Raw genomic sequence first — 25,706 nt, forward strand, 5'->3', positions numbered from 1 at the left:
TATAGCAATAGCCTGAGTTTCCAGATGTATTTTCTTTCTTTTTTTTAAATCAAATTTACTTTTTTTAGGAACAGGATTGGATTTCTGTGTCTTAAGAGGTTGTGCACATGTTTTTTAGTTAGCTGATGGCAACAACTGATTTCTTGTTTTTTTCTTTTTCTTTCTCAGCTCTTCCCTGGAGGGGTGTGTGAAAGGGCTTGAGGGTACTCCACAGGAAGGAATTCCCAAGTGCGCCTTCCTGGGCTCTCAAAGGGATTCTGCACTTGAGGGGTGGCAGCATCTAGCAATCCAAGGTCAGAGAAAAGCTGTAACCTTGGGAGTTTAATATAAGCCTGGAATGGCCAGTATTAATATTTAGAGGCCTTGCGGGCACACACCTTCTGCACTCGAAGTGCCAGAGAAAGGAATCAGCCTTGACAGAAGTGAAAAGCCTTATGGAGCGCAGGAGTGTGTTATCAGTAGTGTTCGAGGCAACATGAAAGTGGAAAAGAATGCACAAGCCTTTCCTCTTACCTTCTTCTTTCCATGCTTTTAAGGTTTTGGGTGGATGTGGTCTGTCCTGCCACAACCTTAACTGTCACTAAACATAGTTCTTGTTTGCTAGTATATGCAGCTACCAGACAGTTAACTGTGAACAGCAAGGCTATAAATATTCAGCTCAGCCCAGCCGCGTGATGTGTGTAGATCCCTAATTTCCACTTTCCCCTTGCCATCCGTGTTTTATATTCTTGATGGGTAAGATTCCACTGTGAACCAACTTCCTACTAAATTTCCATGCAGAGGCACGAAGCCCTCCTGAGTGCTTATTTTAAGTAGCATTCTGTTTTTTAAAGAAAACAAAGCCAACGGGACAAAAAAAACTGGGGATGTTGTAAAGCATGAATCAGAGTGGCTGGAGGGTGGAAGGTGCAGAGGTTGCACTTTCGATTGTGACATTTGTGGTAACACACCTAACTGTGAAGAGCTGACCTTGATATGGCATGGTGCAGTTCCGCTTGTTCCAGATCTGCAAAAGCTATTCGGTGTTCTTCTTTTAATGTCATGACACTAGATTGGCAGATTTTTTGGTGTTCCCTTTAAAGCTGTTTTAAATTATTTTAGCCCTTGAAAAGTCACATTTCTTGGCTTACAATTTATTTGATGACAGAATATATGTAAAATCCCCTTTTTGTTTGCAGGTAGAGGTGCTCTGATACCATAGTGATGGGCAATCTTATAAAAACTTGGAGAAATGGGCAACGTGCTTATGGGCTTAATTCTCAATTACTCTAGTGCCCCTTTACACTGCTTTAAGGGCCCCTAAAGTAGGTTTAAAAATATAATTCACACCCACTTTACAGCACCATCACAGTGCCAGAGCAGTCTGAAGGGGCCTTAGTGTAAATGAGAATGAGGCCCTCTGTGTCTCATTGGCATAACTTGCAAGTTGTCACAGGTTCAGCAGTATTTGGAGCCTGTGACTTTTACATCTTCCAAACACTCCTGACCCTACAGCATTTTTAGTGTTGAAGAACAGCGAGGAGGGGGAAAGTGGTAGGTTTTATAGTGACTGACTCCTGTTCTGACCTTTAATTTGACTTGCGGAGGCATCCTTGTCATAGCATTTGTTTCTCATGAAGGTGAATGTCATGAGAAACCAGGCACGGCGAGGTGTGTGCATGCGTGGCCGGAGGAAAGAGAGACTCATGAATTCTGTTCCCAGCACTGGCATTGGCTAACTGCACAGCCTTTGGGCAAGGCACTTATCCTCTCTGTTCCCCAGTTTTCTCACCTGTACAAAGGTTATAAGACTTCCTAGCTCCTATGGGTGAGTAAAACTTCACTCACTCTTTGCAAAGCATTCTGAGATCCCTGGGTGGAAGGGACTCCTAGAAGTGCCTAGGATTGCTACACCGGTAAAGAATTTGACCCTTTGTGTTTCCCCCCTGGCTACAGAGTTATCTGTTTTCTCTCAACTCTCATCCAAGAAAGGTGCACGACTCACTGTAGCTAAAGATCCTACCATTATAGCCCCAAGACTCTGGCAGTTAACGTGTTTAAATCTCAGTTAGTATTTAGGGGATTACCTCATCCCATAGTCCAGATCAAGATGGGTATTTCCTTTTTGCTGTCTGCTCATTAAAACACGTTCCTCTTTCAATAACAGTTTGGCCTGACTCATGTTACTTCCTACGCCCATCACACCCCCAGGAACTGCCTACATAATTATTAGACTTTTCTTTGTCGGTTCTAATGACTCCTAAACAGCATACACTTGGATAAGTGCCTGGATATGTCACCTAGGCAAACCCAGGAAACTGACTTTCCAAGGTCAAATGCATACATATATTCAAAGAGAAATTTTATTGATAAGAGATCAGAGAGGCCTGTACAGTTAATACAAAGCTATAAATTATGCATCCAAATTTAACTAACTGCCACAATCTCCAAAAGCCCCCCGGAACAGCCATGCCAGGCATTGAGGCCAGTGTCAACAATGGGGGAGGGCGAGGTGTGTTTCAAACCATATTAAGTGAAATGTTTAATTTGCTGTACAGTGGTGTAAAGCATACTGTAATTCACACACACTGCTGCTTTTAATTGGAGACACCCTGGGAATCCAACTTCTGACTTTGGAGTTTTTAAAATGAATGGTATTGTCCCTACTTATAAGGGGAGGGAGGATCTTGTAATGGCTTTTTGCGTGTGATAAGTACCCCACTACGGTAACACTGAAGGGTGGCTTTGTGGTGTTCATTGGTGCTAAGACCATACCTGCTCTGTGCAGACAAGGAGTGGATCCAGAGACAGATAGCAACTAGGCACACAACTCCTGTTGACTTTCAGTGGGAGGTGCCTAATTCCCATCTGTGCCTTTGAAAATCTTCTTCAAGAAGCCTGGTTCTCCACTGCCTTGCAAGGTCATTTGCACCTGGGCCACATGGCTGTAAAACGGCTACCAGCCTGATCTGTTAGCGTTTTATACACACTGGGTGTGGCTGTAAAATGTGTTCTGGACCCAATTGTTTGACGTACCTTCATTATATATATACACACACATACACCGTTAACCTGATGAGATCCTTGCTGAAACACAGGCCTGAAGAAAAAGGTGCTGCTAGACCTGAGGAGGTACAGACCTTCAATATGTATTGGCTATTTTATACTCAGGTCCCATCTTGTTGTCTTTATCTGCTTGTTTATGTTCATGTTACAGTGTAAGTTAGACAGATCATGTAGATTAGATCAGCAGATGGCAATCTGCTATCAACATAGCAATCAAAGTGACTGGAGCTGCATCATGTGTCCCATATACACCAGGAGAGAATTGTCCCAAAGGCTTTGTGCAGTGTAACTTTAAATTTGGGGCCAGGCTAGTGATCCTTTCCATAGTGTACAGTTGACAGGGATATTATGACATTTTGGGGTGCAATCCAGACCAGTGAGGGGGCAGTGTCACCCTGTCCTGCAACCTAGGGGACCTCACAATGCCTTGCTGCTGTAGTTCTCACATGGGCCGCTCACAAACAGCTTGCCAGCATGCAAGTCACACCCTGAGGGTCAGTGTGTAGCTACAGCCTGGTAACCACTCTTCAGTCACACTCTGGCTTCCACCAGCCTTAGTTTCCACTTGCAGGGTGACCGCATCACACTCCCAGTCCTGGATTTCCCCCACCCCCTCCAAACATGTATTGTGTACTGCACTGTCCAGCCAACAAAGGTCTGTTGCCTTGTAAGGGAATGATACACAACAACTCGCCACCTTAAATGAAGTGGCCCACACAGTTTACAACACTGGATTAATGTTGATTAAAGAACAAAAACAGTTTATTTAACTACAAAGAGAGAGTTTTCAAATGAGTGCAAGTATTAAGGCATTAAAGCCAGAAATGGTTACAAGAAAATAAAGATAAAATGCTTCCTACTACTAAATGTAACAGACTAGACTTCGTCTAAGGTGAAGTTCTTACCACAGGTTCCCAGTATCATTGCTGACCAAGTTTCAGGTCAGGATCTGCACCCAAAGTTCATAGGCTGTTTCTTTTGTCATCTTGGATGGAAAAGAGAGAGATGGACAGGGAGAGATCACTTGGGATGTTTTTGCTCCTTATTTTCTTCCTTCTTCCTCTGACTGTCTGAGGACTCTATTTACAATTGAGGTAAACACACATCCCTTTGTTCCAGACCTGCTTAATCAGTTTTACCTAATCGGGACTATCTGAGTTTTGAACATGTGCCTTCAACATAATACTGGGGAGATTTCATAACTTTACACACAGTGTAGCAATATACATTTCACCATGATGATACTGACCAGCAAGTTATTCATTTTCAAATGACACCTCACAAGGCATATTGTGTACAAAGATTATCATAATAGTGAGTATGGTGTGAATACAGGGGTGCATTTGGTCATAGGTATAATCACAGCTCTTTATTTAACCATTTTCCATCTATTGGTATAAACAGCCAGTCACATTTTATTTTAAAACAACCTGTCCAGGTCTTGAGGGAGGGAAAGCCAGGAGTAGGTAATTGTCTGTGTGCAAGCTTCAGGGCAAAAAGCAAGAAGAGAATCTCCTTCCCCACTGGGTGCCATGGGTTGGTGAGAGTCATTGTAGGTACAGGGGAAAGTTAAATGACCTGAAAAGTTCTATGCATTGTTACAGAAATAAAATATTATCATAGGATCTTCCATACCTGAGCAGATCCATAGTCCACGAATTCTGGAGTTCTGCCTTTGACCGTGCCTACCATCTGATACTTCACAGAAGGGTGTGTCCCTTCAGAGGGAGAAATGCCCTAAACCCATAATGCACCTGGCCACATTCCCTCCTGATCCCTGCCAGTAATCAATTTATGCCATGAAGCAGGAGGTTTGATTGCCTGTATTGCTACAAATTTTGTTCTTGGTGACAAAATTATCTAGTCCCTTTTAAAATCCAGCACCAGTACCTCATATGACACTAATTTGACATTGGGAATTTTTTCCTATAATTGAAACATCATTTTTAAAGAAAGTGATGGTAAAAGTCAACTTTTTGTCAAAGAGTATAACTCATCAAACATTCTGGCAACATCACAAATGAGGAAAGCAGAGTCCTCCACCATCCACAAACACGAGTCACTTTGATCTGATAGTTTTCATCCTTGGCTTTGTTAGTAGCTGCACTGTCCCTGAAGAACACAACTGGCTGATGGGAGTCATGATGTAGCCTTCGTTTTACGCTTTAAAAACATCAAAACTGAAAAGAGGGACAAATCTGAAACATCACCAACATTTTGAGTTACTGCTTCACTGTTGGTGTGTGTCCCCTTCTTTTTACTGGTTCTGAAATTGGACTTAGTCATAAAAATGTATGAAGATTCTGACCATTATGATTAGTAGGCAGTTTCAAAATTTGCATCCCATTGTGCTAGGCTTTTTACAATAACGTATAAGGGACAATCCATGCCCCCAAAAGTTTATAATCTAACTAGATGAAACAGAAAAAGAGTGGAAGGGAGGGGGTATTATTACTTTCATTTTATAGAAGTGGAACTGAGAAACAGAGAGATTAAGGTTTGTCTACACTATGGAACCGATGTTGGTATAGCTCCCTACTGTAGGTGCAGCCTACACTGAACGAGGGAGTTTTCCTGCTGGTGTAGGAACACCACCTTCCGAAAAAGCTCTAGCTACACTGAGGAAAGCACTCGTCCAGTGACACAGCTGCATCTACACCCAGAGTTTTGTCAGCATAGCCATGGCACCAGGGGTGTGTGGGTTTTCTACACCCCTGACAAGGCCAGATAGTTCTGTTCTCTGTAGGTTCTTATAACACACTAATTACCGACTTATCTGAATGCCTTCCTGTAGTGCATTAAGCAACATGCCTAACATCTGTCATGTGTTTCTATCATCCTCTCCCCATGGGGAGAAGCATGTGTAATGGAGTTGTATAGTCAATTCTACATGTTTGTTAGAGAAGGCAAGGGCAAAGAAATGTGCCGTGCACTTAGAGTAGAAGGTTGGTCAGGTTTGTGATGGTCCTTAGTTTCTGGGGGAGTTCATTCCACAGTCTTGAGCTGGCCCCTGAGAAAGCGCTTAGCTTGACTATTTGAGGAGGAGACAGTAATTGAGCCCAGATCTCCATAGTCCCTATCCAGTACCTTATCACAGAGCTATCCTTCATTTTACAATGAATATGATCCAAGATACTTTGGTGTTAATGGAAAAACTCCTAATGACTTCCATGGACTTTGGGTAGGCTCAGTTTGCTGTGGAATCCCCTCGTGGCTCATTGTGAAGTTCAGCCTTTATAAGCGCGAATAAAACGTTTACAAATGTGAACTGATTCTTTGTGCTTGCCATACACTCAGCCTCTGTGTTTGTGTGTTTTTATCTATGGTAAAATGGGCCGATGTGGAGATAACACTATTTTTGCTATATTCATGCATTGCATAGTAAGGGCAAAAATATTTTAATCACAATTAGCGGAATTGGGTAGCACCTCATGGAGCATTTGTTACCTCTGTGGATTAGTGCGAAATTGAATCTGCTGGACAGAAGGAAAATGCAAAATATATTGTAGGCAATAGTTGCCTTTTTTGCTGTGTTTTGTATCGTCTTAGCGTAATTGCATTTGATAATGGGTTTTTTTTTCTGGGACGATAGCAGCCTTTGAGTCACATTCCAAATTCTTCAAAAAGGAAAAGGTCATTCTTAGTATGATTATGAAGTCCCAATAAGTGAAATGCCTGCCTGTAAAATGTCCCGTTAATTGTAATGTCACTCTTTTTGGAGAGGTATGTGGATCTGTCGGTTCTCATTCAGTTAGAGATGTAACAAATAGCCAGAAGATGGCGCTGTGGTAGCAGAGAGAAGTTTTCAGGAGCTATGCAAGCCAAATGCAGTTTCTCTTATAACAATACTTCAGAATTTTACAGTTATTGTTCCAAACAAAGCTATAGCACTACTGCAAGCTGCCCCACCATTTTGGTTCGATCTTGCTCCTTGTGAAGTTGATGGCAAGTGCAGGATCAGACCATATGTAATACAATGGCATTTTTTAAAATAAGGCCCTATGCTAAAATATTCTCTTTCAAAGTCAGGCTATAAGAAAACCCGTATTCTGGCAGTGTGCTGCTCCCTGCCAGACTCTTGGATTGGTCAATGTCTATTTAGGAACTAGTCGGTGCTCTGTCAAAATAGATTCCCCCCATTGTATTAATTTGGATGGAATAAATGGGCCAAAGATGTTGTTACAACCTAGTCACTGTCCAGCATTAAACAGTGTGTTAGGGTTTGGTATACGATGGCTTCAGCCTGCTTAGTACCATGGCAAAAACACCATTAAAAATCCTTTTCACCTTTTATTAAAGATAAAGAAAAGAAAGAAAAACAGTTAAAGCATTTGAAATGTGAAGTATTAAGTGAGGCTTTCATTTGAACAGCATCCCTTGTTCCCTTTCCCTTGAGCTGGAGAGAGTTTTTAGTAGGAAACCCTTCTTATTTGACCATCTCTTAGAGCATCTCTAACTTCTCTGGCCACTCAGTAAAAGATTCAAGGGTGGCAATTTTGCAACAGAAAAGCTTCAAAAACAGACTCCAATGAGAAACTGCTGAGCTTGAATTAATATGCAAACTAGATACCATTAACTTGGGTTTGAATAGAGACTGGGTGTGGCTGGGTCATTACACATATTGAATCTATTTCCCCGTGTTAAGTATCCTCACACCTTCTTGTCAACTGTCTAAATGGGCCATCTTGATTATCACTACAAAAGTTTTTTTCTCCTGCTGATAATAGCTCATCTTAATTAATTAGTCTCTTACAGTTTGTATGGCAACTTCCACCTTCTCTGTATGTATTCCCTGCGTGCTGCCCCTGCCCTGAGCACCGGCCTGCACTCCCATTGACTGGTTTCTGGGGGAGGGCGGTGCCTGCCGGCGAGAGTTGCGCAAAGCTGCTTGCATGCCTCTGTCTAGGAGCTGGACCTGCTCCTGGCCACTTCTGGGGCGCAGCGTGGTCCATGGTTCCAGGATAGTTAGGAAGCCTGCCTCTGCGCCCCGGCTGCGCTGCTGACCGGGAGGCACTGGAGGTAAGTCTGCACCCCAACCTTGTGCCCCAATCCCCTGCCCCAGCCCTGAGCCCCCCCAAACCTGGAACCCCTTCTTGCACCCCAAACCCTTCATCCCCAGCCCCACCCCAGAGCCTGCACCCCCAGCCAAGAGCCTTGACCCCCTCCTGCACCCCAAACCCCTGCCCCAGCCCTGAGCCCCCCCAAACCCAGAACCCTTTCCTGCACCCCAAACCCCCATCCCTGGCCCCATCCCAGAACCTGCACCCTCAGCCCAGAGCCCAGATCCCCTCCTGCACCCAAACCCCCTGCCCCAGCCCTGAGCCCCCCCAAACCTGGAGCCCTTCTTGCACCCCAAACTTCTCATCCCTGGCCCCACCCCAGAGCCTGCACCCCAGCCCAGATCCCTGACTCCCTCCTGCACCCCAACCCTGTGCCACAGCCCAGAGCCCCCTCCCACACCCTGAACCCCTCATTCCCAGCCCCAGCCCTGCACCTCAACCCTCTGCCCCAGCCCTGAGTCCCTCCCACACCCCAAACCCATCATCCCCAGCTCCATTGGGTTGCGGGCATCAACAATTTTCTTCAACGGGGTCCTCAGAAAAAAAGTTTGAAAACCACCGTCTTAGAAGGTAGCAAAGGTGGCAATCACCGTTCTTGTGAGGAAAAGAGAAGTTAGCTGAGATGGGCTGGAGCTGTTACTGCTGCTCCTACTAAAGTTGAATCCCGTTTCATCCCAGGGATTCAGCTGGAGCCAGCGAAGCTGGTGATATCATCTGGGTCCTTCACTCGTGTCTGGTCTGGTTGACATTTCTTAGGATTAGGACACAGAAGGTCTGTGGTCCCAGGAGATGGTGTGGGTTGTAGCCATGATGATGAAGCTTGCTCCAACAGCCAATTTTTGTCCTAAAGGTCTCTTTTGTAAGTACCCCAAAAAGGGAGTGGTGGGTGGAATAGCCCATTCCCTCATTGTTTTGTCTACAAAGTAGGCCTAATTTCTGATGCATCAATTTAGATTCACTGATTTCTGGTTCCACACTTTTCCTGTTTACCAGGCATGATCTTAACACAGTCCTCGAGTTCTATCAGGGGGCTCTTTTTGTCTGGACTAATTCAGTCTGTCCACCCCCCTTTCATACCTTGTCCCATCAACATTTGTTACAAGTTATTGTGACATTTTATGAACTTTCACTCACTTCTTGTGGGTAAGCTCATAATTCGAGTAAATGTCTAGGCCCGATTATCACAACACCCCCAATCCTGCTACCCTCAAAGCACTCCCCATGCCCCTGTCTGTTGGTAACACTTTATCCTGATATTTTTCATTCACAATATATTTAGCCAGCTCTAAACCTGTTGGGCCTTTGTACTGCTTTAACATCTGTATGTTCGTTACCTTTCCCACTGACCAACAAAACGCTAGCAGAGCCGTATGCCAGAGTGGGAGTCATTAAACAGAATAGTAATGATCCTCCTGGGGAATAAGTTCTGCAGCTCCTCGCCTGGCTGGGGCAATTTTGTTTCAAGCATCCTCTGTTTTCCCTGGAGGAGAATCTCTCTCTCTCAACACTGGCATTCCCTTTGTTCCACACTGGGACAAGTGAGTGGCCCGTCGCACTGTCATCTTGTGCCGTGTAGGGAGATGTAGTGAGACATCTTGGTCCCACTGGCATAGGGAAGTTGCTTCAGAAGCACCCCATCCCATGAAGGAATTCCCATCTTACAGATTCCCTGGTGCACCCTGGGAAGGAGGAGAGGATGGGGGGCGGGGGGGAAATGACTACCGGACTGTTCCGTTGGGCTGGAGGGGAGCAATCAGGAATTCCTTCTTTGCTCTGATGGGAGAAAGGAGCCTCTAGTTGTCCCTGGCTCTCGCTGGAGGGGAAAGAGCCTATTGTTGTATATTGCCTTCAGCCACCTTGGGTGTGTGAGACACAGAGGGAGCAGGAGGATGAGGAAATCATTTTGCATAGTTACTTGTGAAGTTAGCTATACCTGGTTAGCATTTGGCCCAGCGAGAATGCTCATACCGAAACCAAGAAGATCTTTGCTAACTTGACATGAATGAGAAAACCCTGGGAGCACCTAGCAGCGCAAGCGGGAGGGCAGGGAGCTCGGCTGGGCTGGGGATCGTTATTTGGCAGTTTGCCATACTACAGGCTGAATTAACATAGTTGAAAGGTAGGAACAGCAACCTCATTCTCAATGCGGTGCTGGATGGAGGGGAAGGGAAGAATCCACAAATCATAATTCAGTTAGGGCAGCATCTTGTCTGAAGTGAATCAATTGTACTGTATTTAGTCATCAGTCAGTACTGCTTCCACCCCTTCCCCGAGCTAGCAGCATGTTGGCAATGCCTAGGAACTGCTCCAGGTTGCCCTGAATCTAGTTTGCAGTGCAGCCACGCCTCTAAGACAGCAGGCCAAATCCAGGGCTGTGGTGCCTCTGACTTCAGCAGTTATGGCAGTAGTGTGTTGAGCTCCCTACCCCCAAATATTTGTCTTTCTTCCCTATTTAGAACCTCTAAACTTAGGGGTGTTGGAACAATTTGTACAGTGGGGGTGCTGAGAGCCATTGAACCAAACTGTAAACCCTGTATATGATGGAAACCGCTTCAAGCCAGAGGGTGCTCTTGAAGGTGTGGGTTTTTTGCATCTTCCCTGTGTGGGGAAACTGTTTCCCTATGTGTGGGAACTGTGGGGGAGGGTGGTGGGGATGCAGGAGAGGAGTTCCCAGCCTTGCAGATGTATTAAGGGGAAACCTCTGGTTGTGTCTTTGTGCTAGAGCAGAGGGAAAAGTGGAAAGCTGTGGCTAAGGAGTACACAGCACAACACGGGGGAGGGAGAGGGAACAAAAGGTGGGTTTAAATCCATCTTTGCCCTCCTCCAGCCTGGTTTTCTCTGAGCTTTGCCAAGCTCTGAGATTTCCCAAGTAACCAGTCCAGTAGCTGAGGATTGTCCGAGCAGAGGGAAGCCACGCCAGCTCTGTGCCACCTGCCGGTGGGATGATTCATCCATTACCAGCTACGGCTCCTATTGGGCTGCCTTCTGCCAGCAGTCCAGTGTAACAGGCACAATGCACAGCCCAGGAGCTGGGCCAGTCATTCCCATGCAGAAGGAAACGATGAGTCCCACATGGCACATTGGCAGTCCCCTCATGCTCGCTGGAGCTGGCCAGCATGAATACGCATTCCTAGATGGCTGTACACAGGGATTCTTGAATATTGGCCCAAAGGACATGTCAGATTGTATGGCTGGTTGTTGATTTTACAGTGTGCACACACAGGTTAGCTACACGTGTGCCATCCCATCAGTGACCAGAATCAGTGGCAGTGCCATGTGATTATATAAAATTTACCAGCACCATGCGGACTGTGAATATTCACCACACACTGCTCACCCCGCCCCCCCACTTACTGAAAAAGCTCACTCCCTGGTTTGAGTAAAAGATGAGAGTTTCACAAACAGTTCAAACTGTTAGCTTGGGGGGGGGGGAGAGGGAATGAAATCCATTGGATTGCTTCTGTGCTGGGAATTGCTTGGGTGGCTCTGGGAACCCATTAACTTCTCAGGGTGGGCCATGCGCTCTGCTCCCTTGGGGAGTTGGAAGACAATGTCAATGGGATCGCTCTAAGGGATCCGGTAAGACCATACTGAAACCACCAGTTATAATTCAGTTCCCTGGTGAGATCAGTGCTGTGCGGACCAAAGGTGATTGGAGACACAGTAGACAGGAAATCTAAATGTTAACAGGGTCCTACCAGCTGTTTGGGTTTGAAATAAACCCAACCACCCCCTTTTTTAAAAAACCCCAGTTTCACTCTGCCTTCTGAAGCAGGCCTGTGCTCTAAGGTTCTTCTCTGTACCCCCTACCAAACCGAGCTTGCTTTCTAGCAGGGGTGGTCATTCTGCTTAAAAATAAAACTCAGGTGTTGTGGTTTATTATTTATGACAGTAGCACTTTGGGGCCCACTGTGCCCAGCGCTGTCCAACCATACCCTGGAATTAGCTCCAGCCTTAATGAATCTATAATTTAAGCTTTAAAGACCACATCTGGAAGTGGGCTCAGTGGGGCTTCTGGTGGATTGGGGGCCACTGATAGAGAGCATTAAAACAATGTTTTCAGGAGCAGCCCCTGACTTGGGTGGGCCTCTGCTTTTGGGTGACCAACTCCAGACACCTGGGTCTGGTTTTTCAGAGATGCTGTACACTGGTGATAGCTTTTGGTGCTGGCTGGAGTCCTGGGGGCTCAGCGCCTCTGGAAAGGAGGCTAAGGTTTCCAAAGCTGGGCAGGAGGTGACGGGATCGTAAGTGTGAAAAATCGGAACACTTCTTGTGTGGGGGGATAGTTATGTATACAAGACAAAGTCCCTAATCTGGGGAGGTCTGCTCACCCTCCTTGGTACCCACTAACTGAAGCACTGGAGGTCAGTGGCCAGGTGCTGGCCCCAGTGACCCCCCTCGTTGCTGGGAGGGTGCTAGAGGCAGGGTTGGCACATCTGGCGCTGGCTGGCTGAAGTGAAGGGTGGCAATGGGATCCCGTGGAGCGGGGGCCGGAGCTAGAGCCCATCCAAGGCAGCCAGGGACAGAGGGCACCCGGCTTTGGCTCGCGCCGGCGCTAGGGGCGCGCAAGGCTTAGAGCGCAGAGCCTCAGCTAGCAGCAGCCAAACCCGCCCGGCCCCCTCCGGCGCGGCGGGTGAGCTGGTGCCCACCAGGCCCGTGCCGGGAGCCCGGGCGGCCAGGCAGAGGAGGGGCGGCTCCTTGCGCGGGGCGCGTGCTGCGGGCTCCGGGGCCGCTTTGCTGGGCAGCCGGCAGGTTCCCCGGAGCGGGCAGAGGGGCTGTGGCGCCAAGGGCGGTATGTGTGTGGTGTGGGGGGGCTGCTTTAAATCCCTGCCCGGGCTCAGCGCTTGGGGGCTGCCTGGCCAGGGAGGGGTCTCCCCACGTGGCCCTTCGGGGAGAAGGGAGAGTAGCGTGAGCCAGCCAGGCAGCAGCTCCCTGGAGCGGACTCCACTTCGCTTCTTTGTTCCCTCCAGAGCGCCCCCCCCCCCCCGCGCCTCCTTCCCGCGGCTTCTCGCTCGCCCAAAGAAAGGCGCCGGGTGGATTTTTGCCATTGGCTCCCCGAGCGCTAACGGACGCGGGGCTGCGGAGCCGCCGCAGCTTCCTCGCCGGCCCCGGTCGCTGCATACCCCCGCCCTGCGCCGGGGCGGGACTGGGGGGTGCGCCTTGCTCCACGCGCGCCAGAGAGCCGCTGGGAGGCTGAGGCGGAAGATGGAGCCCCTGGCGAGGAAGTTCAGCGCTGGGCTCTAGCGGGGCCGGCCTGCCGCCTGTGCTCCCCGCGCCCTGTTGCTCGCGCCGCCCGGCTGCATGGCCCGATGGCAAGGCTTGGAGGCGCGGAGGCTCTGAGCGGCCGGAGCGGAGGGGGCTCTGGAGCGGCTCCTGCGCGGGGTTAAAGGCGGCAGCCGGGGATCGGACCTGGCCTTTTGGTTTGCAACAAAGACCCGAGACGATGCTGCGCCTGGTTTAACCCCCGGCTCCGGGGTGGAGCGCGCGGATGCTGCCTAGGGGCTGCGCCAAGGGACTCAGCCTCTCCGCCGCTTCCCCCCCAGCTCCGCAAGCTGTTACCCTCCGGGACAGCCGTCTGCCTGCAGCCTGCCTGCTCCCTGCCCAGGCGGCGGGGCGGTCGGGAGAACAGCTCTGTCTCGCGGGCGGCCAGATCTAAAGCATGCGTCGGGGTTGGTGTTGAAAGGCGAGGAATGGAGGAGACCCAGAGCGCTGGCCATTAGACTGAGCAGCTCAGAGCGGGGGCTTGCCGACTGGGACCGCTTCACCCCCCTTCCCCCTCCTCCGGCTCTGTTGCTTGGTAGTTGGTGGGTGCCTTGATTGGATCGCCTCTCTGTTTTCTTCCAGGATGGCTCGCTTTGGGGAGGCGGTGGCTGGCCGCCTGGGACCCGGAGATGCGGGCTCTGAGCAGAACAGGATCCGCCAGGGACCCCCCGCGCCTTCCGGAGCGACCCCGGGAGCCTTCAAGCAAACCAAAGCGCAGAGGGCAAGGACTATGGCTCTGTACAACCCCATCCCAGTCCGACAGAACTGCTTCACAGTCAACAGATCCCTCTTCCTCTTTGGGGAAGATAACATGGTCAGGAAATACGCCAAGAAGCTCATCGACTGGCCATATCCTTTCCCCCCTCATTGCCCTGGGGAAACCCCTTGCTTCTCGTGCCCGGATTTGCATCGGTGCAATTCCACACCACATGTGAGTTGCATTAGCTGGCAGGCACGCAGCAGTGTGTCTAAGGTAAGCGCCTGCCTTCTGCTTTCAGTCCAGAATCTTTGGCACATGGAGGCAGAGTGCCTGGGGTAATCGGGTGCGCTCCTCTCCACCCCCTGTCCCCCCCAGGCTTGCATTAATTTCGGTTTCCAGGCTGTCTCTTTCTCCCCTTTCCTGGGCTTGGCAGGGAGAGCGGAAGCTGAGTGTGTTGTCTCGTCGGGAATAAAGGCTCCAGTTAGTTGACTTAAGAACTCTGGGCTAGAATCAAATTGGTCCCTGCAACTGACTCCAGAGACTCAGTTTTGGATCACCCATGGGGTCATGTCTGGCGAGGAAGCTTGGGTGCGGGTGTGTGTGTGTGTGTCCGAGTTCGGACCTACAACCAACTCACAGCTCAGCTCCTCAGCGTCTCCTCCGACTCTGTAGACACGCAGAGAAACTTAACAGGGGTCCCCCTTAGCTCACTGATGACTCTTCCCTCCTTCTCCCCAAGCCTCAAAGGTCTTGAAATCCTTTTGCTCTTTGTTACTTGCTGGAATGGAGGAGGCATTGTGGAGAGTGGATTCTGTGTTTCTCTTTATGGGAACAGACCCCTCCTTGATTCTGCAGGACTCTGCTTCTTGGTATGTTGCCTTCTAATAAATCCTTCGTTTTATCTCTCTCCCAGGGGCTCCCATGCCCTCCCCAGGCCCCCACTGAGACACACAGGAAAACTCTGCCTTTTTCAGTGCTGTGCTGGAACTGCTAAGGGATGGCTACACTGTTTTGGCACCCAACGGCCCAGGGTGCACAAGAAACTAGGTGGCTGCCACTTGTGACAGAGTGAGATGCTGAAAATTTCTGGAGGAGGCCTCCTCCACTCCCCCCGCCTCTATGGGGCTTGAGTACCAGAGCTGAGGTCGGCTGCCTAATCTTAGGTGGTGAGTTATATGGGCCCGTGGTGCCCCTGCTCCACCAATATTCAGGAACATGGGCCCGGCTCCACCAATGTTTGAGCTTATATTTAATCAAAGCCATCCCATCCATAAGACAGGTGGGGCAAGCGCCCAGGGCTCCGTGCTTTGGGGAGCCCCAAGCTTCAGGGTACTTGGGATCCAGGGCAGCCTGGGGGTAAACAGGGGGCCTGGCACAGGCAGCAGTGGGGGGCCTGGTGCTGACCTGCCCTGCTCTGCCCTGCCCCCACTCCATCCCTTTCCCCAAGCTCCCGCCCTGCCTCTTCCCCCATTCCACCCCTTCCCCCAAGCCCCTGCCCTATCTCTTTCCGGCTTCCACCCCCTCCCCCGAGCGATGCCAGGAGCCGGTGGAGTGGGGTGGGCTGGGGCTGGGTCGCTTGCTGCTGGTGGCGCCAGGCCCCCCACTGACCCCTCAGGCTGCCCTAGACCCCGCATCCCTCTGAAGCGTGGGCCCCCCTAAAGTGCGGGGGCAGGGCCGGTCAGTCCTGGCTCTGCTTGGACCCATTATGGGCACCAGCAAAAATTATACAAACCTGGCGCCCATGGGTAGGGGAGTGCAAATCCCTTGGGTGGGTTCAGGGCCTCAAGAAGCTTGTGCACTGCTGTCCAGCTTCTCCCCAACCAGGGTGGGTATTGCTGTTCCCCCTCCTCAGCCATCCCCTTCCCTGGCTTCACCCCCCCAGCTGCTGTTCTGTGGGTGCTCCCCATGCCCCCACTGCTCAGCCCCGTGCAGAGCTCCCGAGCTGCTGGCGGCCCCTGTTCTGAAGGACGCCCCCCTTACAGCCTCTCTGACAGCTCTGTGGTATCCAACACTGCCGAGAACTCTGCCTGGGGTTACCCCAGGAGCCCCTCCCTTGTGTCCAGCGCCGGGCACTGGCTCAGAGAGCTCTCCTCTCCTTTCGTGTGTACCCGCAGGGAGCTCCTAGTACCGCCGCAGAGCTCTCCCCCTCCCTCCTAGACAGCAGCCCAGTCTCCACCCAGCTCAACAGCCCTTCTCCAACGCACGCGTTCAGCACCATAGACAGCTCCCCAGCGCGCGGCGTTCCTATAGGCACTGTGTGGCGCTCGCCGGGAGATTCTGGCCAGGGCACGGGTACAGCTCCTGCTGATGCTTCAGCCAGGACAGTTCCCTCTTCGTGGTCAGCCGTGTGCCAGGAAGGACGCCCTCTGTAAAGTGTTGGCAGCACAATGGAACCCCTGGGCTCACCCTGCATCGCTTGCTGTCCAATGTATTGGAGAAGGAAGATTTTTGTGTAGGGTTGTGTGGGATGCAGGGCACCCTGGAAATTTTGCAGTAGGATGTAGTAGATGGGTTGCTTTCACACTGCTCTCTTCATAGCCTCCTCGGTGCAGAAGGGAGCCAGGCTGACAAGCTTAGAGCTGGCCATGTTCACTTTTTAACTCTGCCCTGTATTTTGCACTTGCAGTGACAAATATCCATAGTTTCAGCCATTACTTTTCTTCCCGGACACACTACTTGGCTTGCTTGAGGGAGCTGACGACTGCTTGCTAGGATGTAAAGGAACTTGCCCTGGTACCAAATGAAAATTCCCTTCATCCACTGCAAAGGGCTGTTTTTAGAAAGGCTAGAATATAAAAGGAGGCTAGAGGGACTGATTGAACAAAAATATGCCAAGAAAATAGTCCTGTTAACACCGAGGCCCCAATTCAGCAAAACTCTTAAGCACATGCTCAAGTGCTTTGCTGAAGTGGGGCCAATCCCCCTGAGTGACATGATGAAAGATGTTAGGCCATTGGCGGTGCACACAAGGTAGTTAAGGCAAATGAAAGGGCTTTTTGTTATTGAAGGAGCTGCTTAAGTCTATTAAATACTTCAGATGCTTTATGACAGGTTTAAATCTCATTCTCCTAACTATCCATATAATGTATTACTCATCTCTGCAGTCTGGGCTGAGGTGTCTGATCACAAGCATCAAGAGATATCTAGAGCCCAGGAACATCTGTGCAAATTTCTTTGGGTCACCGCATGCCATTTCTTAGATGAATAAGCCTCATTTTCCAAAACATGCCAAATTATTCATAAGCTTTGTTTTGTGAGATGGAGGGAGGAGTTAATTAATTTGCTTTATCATCATTTGTTTGTATGCTGCTGATGGCTGGAATCCCCAAGTGGGTCCCCTTGTATTAGGTGCTGTACACATACATAATATAAAAACAGTCTCTGCCCCATACAGCTTATATTCATAGTACTTTCGCACTATACTTAACCTCCCCACACACATTATTCTTCCCAAGAATTTACAAAGCATGACAGTAGTTTAGCTTTTAGTTACATTTGTCAAAGTAAATGTTACATTCCCGTGCAAATAGTAGGCACAGTTCTAATTTAAATATTGGAATCCTGGTCTCCTTCTGATCACTTGTCCATTGAACAGATGGAACAAATGAAGGTCTCCTCTTTCCAGGGAACTCATCGACCTGAAAGCATTCATGCTGTTCTTCAGCACATTACCTGGTAGCTTCTGCTATTTCTTACGTTGACGGGGTTTTTTGACAGTAACCTTGTACAACAAATGTGTGTCTTGGACAGAGTGGAATATGCACTGAGAATGAAAACTGAAATGCGGTTAGAGGCAAAGCGCCAATGCTGTGAACATTTAATCTTTTCAATCTGTCAGCATAATACTGTGATCCTTCTGTTTTAGACAGCATGGAAGTACCATCATCTTGTGCTGTGGCAAAATGTCTGGAATGACAGGACAGTTTATATTGCACTTCAGTGGAGTGAGAGCTCAAAGTGCAATAATTTAGGACAGGGCTAAGCTTATAATGAGGGGGCATGGTAATTGCATACTATTATCAGATAATGTAAAATATTTGTTATTTTCTCCTTGTAATTGTACACTGGTGCAATCAGTTAAAAGGGATAGTGCCTTTAACCAGTGCTACTGACTTCAAACAGTTGTGTGAGTGTCTCCACACTCTACAGCAAAGCCTGCTGTTTGAATCCCAGAACCGCCTCTGAGCTTGCAATCAAACTAGTTGATGGAGGAGAGTATTAGATCTTGACCACTGTAAATGAGAGGGTGACTTGCCCAAGGTAGGAGGCTAGCTATTTTCAGCGGTGATTGGTGCTGGTTATCATGGGGATAACACAGAGGAAAACCAACTTGGATCAGGAAGGTGGGGGGAGGAGAGGTGCCTTCTTTATCAAAATCCAGTTGACTAGGTAATAGGGATAAAAATAACCGGGAACTGGTGATTCAGGCCTATATATCTGCTGGGTAAATGTGTAATTATAACCAGCAGCCTCTTCAGTTTCGCTTTTCAGTGTAAACAGGGATGATACATAAGGAGGAAGAAAGAGAAATATGAGACAAGGGCTTTCTTTTCTTGTGGGGGATCCAATCCTCAGTCATACAAAACTGAAAACCAGATTTATTAGTTCAGGTGGAATTGCCCCTTTTTTGCTGTTAGTGTGCAAAATACTGAACAGGAGCTGGTTGTATTTTAGCTGGAGGAGCATTAGAATTGTTTTTCTTAAGTCATTTTAAAAATTCAAATGAAAATTGAATTACATCTGTTAAAAACAAAGCCCCATTTCTGCTCCCTTGACTGCACTTGTTCTGTCAGGGGAGCAGCTGTCAATGCCCAGACCTCCTGTTTTTATTTCATTTGCCTGGCTGCCTGGAGAACTACAATTCAGTTAGTGTGAGATGGGAAGCAGCTTATCAATATCTGCTCAATTCATCTTCTGTTAATCAGGTTTGACCACAACTCGACCAACTCCCACCTCCGAAAAAAGAAAGTGGGAGGGAAAAGCAACCAAAAGCTGTGTTATGATTATGGCTCCTTTTCCCAAGGACTGACTCCTGTGCATCTTCATGAATTATGCATTGGCCATGCAGGCTTTCCGAGGGTTTCTTGGTGAATGCTGACATGCAAAGCTGTTGGGCTGATCTGGAGGTGCATGAGAGCTACTGCAGAGGGTCCGCTGGAGAAATATCCTGGTATTTTATTTTTTAACCCCCGTGTTGCTACCTAGGGGCTTGATTCTGCAAGGTTCTAAGCACTCTGGCCCTGATCCAGCAAAGCAGTTGAGCATGTGCTTAAACTTTAAGCATGTGAGTTGTCCCATTGGCTTCAGTGAGGTCCTTATGGTAGAGGAAAGACAGCTGTAGAAATCTCCTGTTTTGATAGCCGTCTTTCTTCTGCCATACTTCTCTGAAAGAGAGACCAAACCGATGGGTATGAATAAGAAGAGAATTTATTCTCTTCTGCCTCATCCTCCACCCTCAGCTTGTCTGGACACCTGTGCGATAAATAGTGGGCACTTTTTCTGCAGGTATCTTATCCCAAGAGAGAAACAGAATCTCTTTGTGTGTGATCTGCTGGTCCCTGGTTCCAGTCCCCTTTCTGCTTCTCTCCTGGAATCCCTGTTAATTCAATAAACAACAGGGGGCACAGGGTCCCCTTGATGCTTGTATGTATCCCCTTGTTAATATTTATCCATCCACACTGAGGGGGAGAATGGCCTTCCTTGAGACTTGCAGCTGACTCTCTCTTCTCCAACATCCCTATGCTAATCAAGGCCAGAACCCTCTATGCAGCAATCGCTTAATTCAAACCCCTCCCCCCAGGAACCCTGTGCCAGTCTGGGACAGAATGGCGGTGAATTTCCACATAGTTGTAATTTACAAGATAGCTGTAATTCAAATACATCCCAGTTGCATTTCCATTAGTACTGCCTTCTGAACCAGGGACAGAAAGTCCAGAGCTAAGTTTTGGACATAGCAGCCTAGCTGTCCCTCCACTAGACTGGAATTGGAATTAGTCTGTGGATTTTGTTCTGTAGGAGATGCACATGGTTTAATTTTCTGCTCACATCACTGATACACAGACTGAGGATGCATTCCTGTTTGCTGGCAGCATTGGCACTGCCCACTGAAAACCAACAACGCCAGAAAGGAGCCTCATTGAGACGTATTAGATTGTTCAGATGAAGGACAGTTGTGTTGATTGTGGTTGTCTAAAACCTCAGAAAGTGCTAGTTAACCCTGTTCGACTCAGGAACCACCTGCCGCTGTGCTGGGTGTAATGACTTAGTGGCAGTGTGTGTATCATAATCATCCTGCTTAACTGGAGGAATTCACACAATGGCCCAAACGTGCAGGGCTAAGCTGGCTTGTTGCTGGCCTCCTGACAACATTTCTTTCTCTCCCTTCACCTTCATTACATCTTCTCTACTGCACTCGCTCTGATGTCATCTGCATCAAAAGTTCCTGTGGCAGAGGTTGTCTTGTGACAACCACTTTGCAACAGTACCCATTGAGATCCCAGATAGCGGGGGCCACATTCTCCACTGCCTTGCATCCTGTGAGGTCATTTGCACCCTTTGCCCCCATTATGCAGTCACTTTGCACAGGTGTACAAAGCAGTGGAGATCTCTGAGGATCTTCCTTGCATTACTCTGTCTGGACCCAGTGAGGACTCTAGCAATGCCGTGACAATGACCAGTGAGGACCCGCTGTGCAAGCTTCCTTATGCAGCGCCCTATTGATGCCCAGCTGTTCTCTGTCAGTGCCCAGCCAGGGCCATCGGTAGGCGCTTCCTTCTTACAGCGCCCTGTCAGTGCACAGCAGAGCCCTGTTAGTACCTAGCACGGACCAGCTGTGGGGGGTGCCTGACTGCAGTTCCCTGTCTCTCGTGCCCAGCCACAATTCCAGCACGCTAGCTTATGCACTGCAGTGCCCTGTTAAAGGTGATCAGGGCCCAGAGAGGAGCCTTTAGAAGAGCAGTAAAAGTTTTGCATGGACTTGTTTGAAACAAAACTGGCTAGTACTGGGGATTTCCTAATGGGAGTAACTTAATCCATTGGCATATGCCTTGGGATGGTAGCATGACCATGCTACCTGGGAGAAACATTCTGAGCCTTCTGACATCTTTCTGTTGTTCTTTCAGTGCTGCTTTCTTTGCCTTTCATTCATTAGATTTCAAGCCTGCTTTGGGAGTAGGTGTAATGGCAGGTCCATCTTTCTGACAGCTGGAGAGAGAGAGAGAGAGAGGCTGCCTGTCAGATGGTGAATTTAAACAGAGGCAGCTGTTGTCATGGTGACACCAAGTTGCATCCCATTGCTATGGTAACCAAAGTTAAAAAACTGATGTTAAGGCAGCAAAATCACATGTGATTCTTCTTTGTTTGAGAGAGAGAGAGAGAGAGAGAGAGAGAGAGAGATTTGGTTTCTAGTTAGGGCAAGGCTGGGTGGAGAAAAAAGATTTGTATACATATATGACTGCATATATGACAGGTAAAAACCACATGCATACAACTTATTAATATGTGTATATATGTATAAATTACAATGGCCAAATTCAAACCTTATGTAGGTGGGGGCAGGCAGTAGAGTTGTGCCCACTTACACAGATCTGAATTTGGCCCTTTATGTAGATTTAGAGCGTGAACTTTTAGAATCATATACCATGTTTTTTTAATGCTTCCAGATACTAAGTCTGATCCCCCTGTAACATAGACTGACCTAAATCAGGAATAACTTCATTAAAGTCAACTAAATGGCACTGATATGAAAGAAGGAGAATTAGGTTCAATAGCCCCAATCCTCCGGTATGATGGAGGTCTCTTTGCTGCAAGACATCAGTGTGAAGAGATGAGGAGGAGGGGCTAGGGTGATTGTACACCACATCTGTGCTCCCCCAATAGCCGGGGGCTGCTGTCAGCTTCTTTGGCGCTCTCTGCAATTTAGAGCAGCCTCTGCGCTTTTTTAGCTTGCATTGGCAGTAACAGCCCTGTCGAGGGCACAGCTCCAATTGAGGATTGCTGGAGTGCAGCACGCATCAGCCATACCTCTTCTTTTGGCCATGCTCTGACAGGCTCCCTGCAACTGGGGCTCCCTAGCTGCTCAATTTAGGCACCTTCACAGTTCTTGCATGTTACTGGAGACAAATGGACCATATCAGGCATGTTGGCCTGGCCCATTATTTGTATCTGTATCATGGTCAGGGCTTGGGCAGTCATGCCTAGTGGGTAGGTCTGGAACTAAAGGTCAGAGCTGGAGTTGGAAGCCAGGAACCAAAGCAAGGCAAAGGAGCAGGGTCTGTCTCAGCAGCCAGGTTAGGATCCGCCTAGTTGCCCAGGCACCTTCCTAGTGTTCCCACCCAGCTTAATAACGTGCCTGGACCAACCAGGGACTCCTGGAGCACTGCCAATCAAGCCCCTTGTGGGTGCCACATCCTGTGGTGCTTGGGCCCACGTGGCTCACAGCCCGTCAATTGTGGTGCCGCCAGAGCTGTCAGGTGGTGGTGTGAATGTGGCAGTCGCTTAGGGACCAGCAGACCCATGTGACAGCCCTGCAGCTCCTCCCCATGTGGAGACATGAATCAAATGCACATACCCCCACACACACATTATATAAATATATGCCATATAAGGTATATGCATAGAGTACTTTCAGTGCTATTTGTGTACCCAATGGCAATTGGTGTGTGTGGGTGATAGGTTTAGAGAAGTAATTCAGTCTTCTTTCAAGCATTAAACCAGACTTGAACTGGACAGCGGCATGAATGTCACAAGACTGAGTATGTTCATGAGACCATTATCGAAATTCCAGTGTTCAGAGCATTGAACTAAAGACAGAAACAAACTTCCCTACCCACTGAAGAAAGGTTCTTCACTTTCTTGTGTCCCCTTTCCTTGCCCCAGCAGGGTTAGTGAAGTGGGGGTTTGGAGAAGCTCTGGGCTGAATTTGGGACAGTACCACAGCTTTATTTTGCGAATAGAATCTTTCATGCAAAATGTATCCCAGAATACCTTGCAGCATCTAACAGGAAGGGGCAGAGAAGAGAAGAATTGCTTTCAGCTGTGATTTGGAATTAGCTGGAGCGCTGGGGAGTCAGAGAGAGGAAGGCTGTTCAAGTGACAGGGGCTGCGGAGGAGAAGGCTCCTTCACAGGGGTCACATCATGCGGAGGGAGAGAGAGGAGATTGGTGGTGGACAAGCAGAAGGAAGAAGGGATTGGGAGCAAAGAGATGAATGAATGAATGAATGAATGAATGAATGAATATGGAGGCTGAATTCCCTCTCATCTCAGAGGGGAGTGCTTCCTCCAGGGTTTGGATTAGGGTCTATTGATGGGGGAAGTCAGAATCAAATGAAGATGGAGACGGAGAAGAAGCCTCGGAGAAATTGGTTCCTTGAGTGCAGGGCTGGGGGGTCATTGGTGAGGCAGTGTAGCAAATCCTGATTTAATAAACATGGGAACTGAATTCCTGCCCCTATCAGCTGGTTTCTCTAAGGCAGACTTTTAAATGGGTCCAGCCTCTATGCAGATGCTAGCATAGCTTCTTTGATGCTGCATGTATCCCAGCCCCCATTCCTCTCAATCCCACCCTTCTACCAGCACATTTCATTTCTGAAGGCAGGGAGGGAGTAGGCAGGAAGGCAGGGAGGGAAGCTAGCATGATCTCACTGCTTTCAGATCACTAAGTCACAGACGCTGCAGGTGAATCTGTGAAGGCTTTCTGCAGCACTCAGCCAGGGTGTGATTTATGTCCTATCCAGCTATTTGGGCATATTGCATCAGCGTGCCATCAGAATCATAAATCCCCCTTCAGGGCTTGGATCTGGGCGTGCTTTCTGCATGAGTGAATCTGGTTTTAGCTCTTATCCTAGACCTGTTCCTGTGGTCGGTTCTGGTGTAGATGCACACTCTCTTGTGACCAGAGGGAAGCACCCAGTTGCATAGAGGCTGCTCCCCCAAAGCCCATATTCCTTAGCTGGCTGCTCTTCCTAAGAGAAGGGAAAGAGCTCCACATTCCCTTCTGTTGCTCTGCTTAGCTAATCCCCACGTGGTAACTGCAAAAAAAAGTTCTGCCTCTATCTCTCTGATGTAATTCAGTAGTTGATGGAGGAAGAGGGCTCAGCACCGAGCACCATCGTCACTATTACACAGACTTATGGCTCAAGCCAGACCAGGTCAGAACCTAGTGGAGTGGTCCCAGGGCAGGAGATAGCTGGGGGCGAGGGAGAAGTGTGGGTTATTGCTGAAGCCTGGGCTAATTTCTGCCTGGCTCGGTGACTAACAACAAGTCAACACTGCTGCCACTGGCCTCTCATCTCCTTCCCCAGCTTGAAATTCACCAGGAAGGAAATTAACAAACGGCAGGTGTGCAGCACGGCTGGAATTAGCTGAGTTGCTAGGGAAACAAGTCAACTATTCAAGGGAGAGAGCATTGGATAAAGGGGATAAATCAATAAGAAAACCTATTTTTATTGTTTCCCTAATGATCTTATCCGAGAAGCTAGATGAAGGTAAAATGAGAGAGCTGGCGAGAGACAGGCTCTCATTACTAGGCTCAGAGGGAGGCAAGTGTTACTGTGCATTTTGGGTGACTGTAAGTTTTGTATAATTAGACACCTAACAAGGAAGGAAGTGGGAGAGAGACAGGACATCTTCTGGGGGGTCCTCAACTCTGAGCTGGGAGGATCATCACCTCCTTGGCAGAATGAAAGGCAGACTGATTTTAGTGTTTATTGACTATCCCCTCACCCTTTTGCTAATAGTTTCCAACTCTTACCTCTCTTGGGGTGGGGCAGAGGAATCTGGGGATCTCCAGACCATTTACAGCCCAGTTTTCCAAAGTGCTCTCTGATTTGGGGTGCCTCAGTCTTGGGTCCAAACTGAGAGACCATGGGCCTAATTCTCTGAGGTGCTGAGAGTGGCCAATGATGTCAGCTGGAACTGTGGGTGCTCAGCGCTGCTTGAGATGTAGGGTCAAGGTGTCACATGGTGGGCACCTAAAGCATCAGGCTTTGAAAATGAAAAGCCACTTTTGAAAATGTTGGCCCTAACTCCTCCCCTGATCTGAGTGAAGGAACCTTATCCTCACACTGGCTGGGCCAGCTTAATCAGGGACACTCGCTCAGTGCTAGGTGTTCTGGAGGAAGGGGTAACACAAAGGGAGGAACATCCAATGTTGACCCGTTTGAGGGCTTCATTGGTAACTTGTCCAAGAATCCCACCTCATTTGTACAGAATGGGGCCGAGCAAAGCTGCCGTCTTCGGTCTGGAGGTATGGGGCCTGTGGAGGCTACAGATCCCTGCTTGCAATGCTCAATGTCCATCTGAATGCTTGCACTTGGTGTAAGAGCAGCACATGCTTGGGCCTTAAGGGTGGGATTCCCAAAGGAGATGGGTGTTGGCCTAATTCTATTCCCTTTGAAGTCAGTAGTGAAACTCCCTTTGACTTCAGTTGGGGAAGAATTAGGCCAACACTTGTGCTCTTTGACCTGCCCCCATCGTCTCTGTGCACCACACCTCTGTGTTAAGGGTCAGGTGGCTACAAGCCACTTCTCCCCTCTTAGGGCTCGGCTACACTGGCACCGCTAAAGTGCTGCCGCGGCAGCGCTTTAACATGCCTTGTGTGGTCGCGGCGCAGCGCGGGGAGAGAGCTCTCCCAGCCTCT

The 25,706-nt window shown here is 48.8% G+C and overlaps 1 protein-coding gene across 3 annotated transcripts in view; it reads left to right on the forward strand.

The window, feature by feature from the left end:
* Nucleotides 1-25,706, forward strand: part of CACNA1E (calcium voltage-gated channel subunit alpha1 E) — a 318,744-nt gene that overhangs the window by 88,257 nt on the left and 204,781 nt on the right. For all 3 annotated transcript variants that reach the window (XM_074961064.1, XM_074961066.1, XM_074961065.1), the window contains exon 3: nucleotides 13,950-14,215. In XM_074961064.1, the coding sequence (XP_074817165.1) occupies nucleotides 13,950-14,215 (266 nt within the window). The remainder of the gene's footprint in view (nucleotides 1-13,949; nucleotides 14,216-25,706) is intronic.

This window comes from Natator depressus, chromosome 8, assembly GCF_965152275.1.
Source record: "Natator depressus isolate rNatDep1 chromosome 8, rNatDep2.hap1, whole genome shotgun sequence".
Taxonomy (NCBI): domain Eukaryota; kingdom Metazoa; phylum Chordata; order Testudines; family Cheloniidae; genus Natator; species Natator depressus.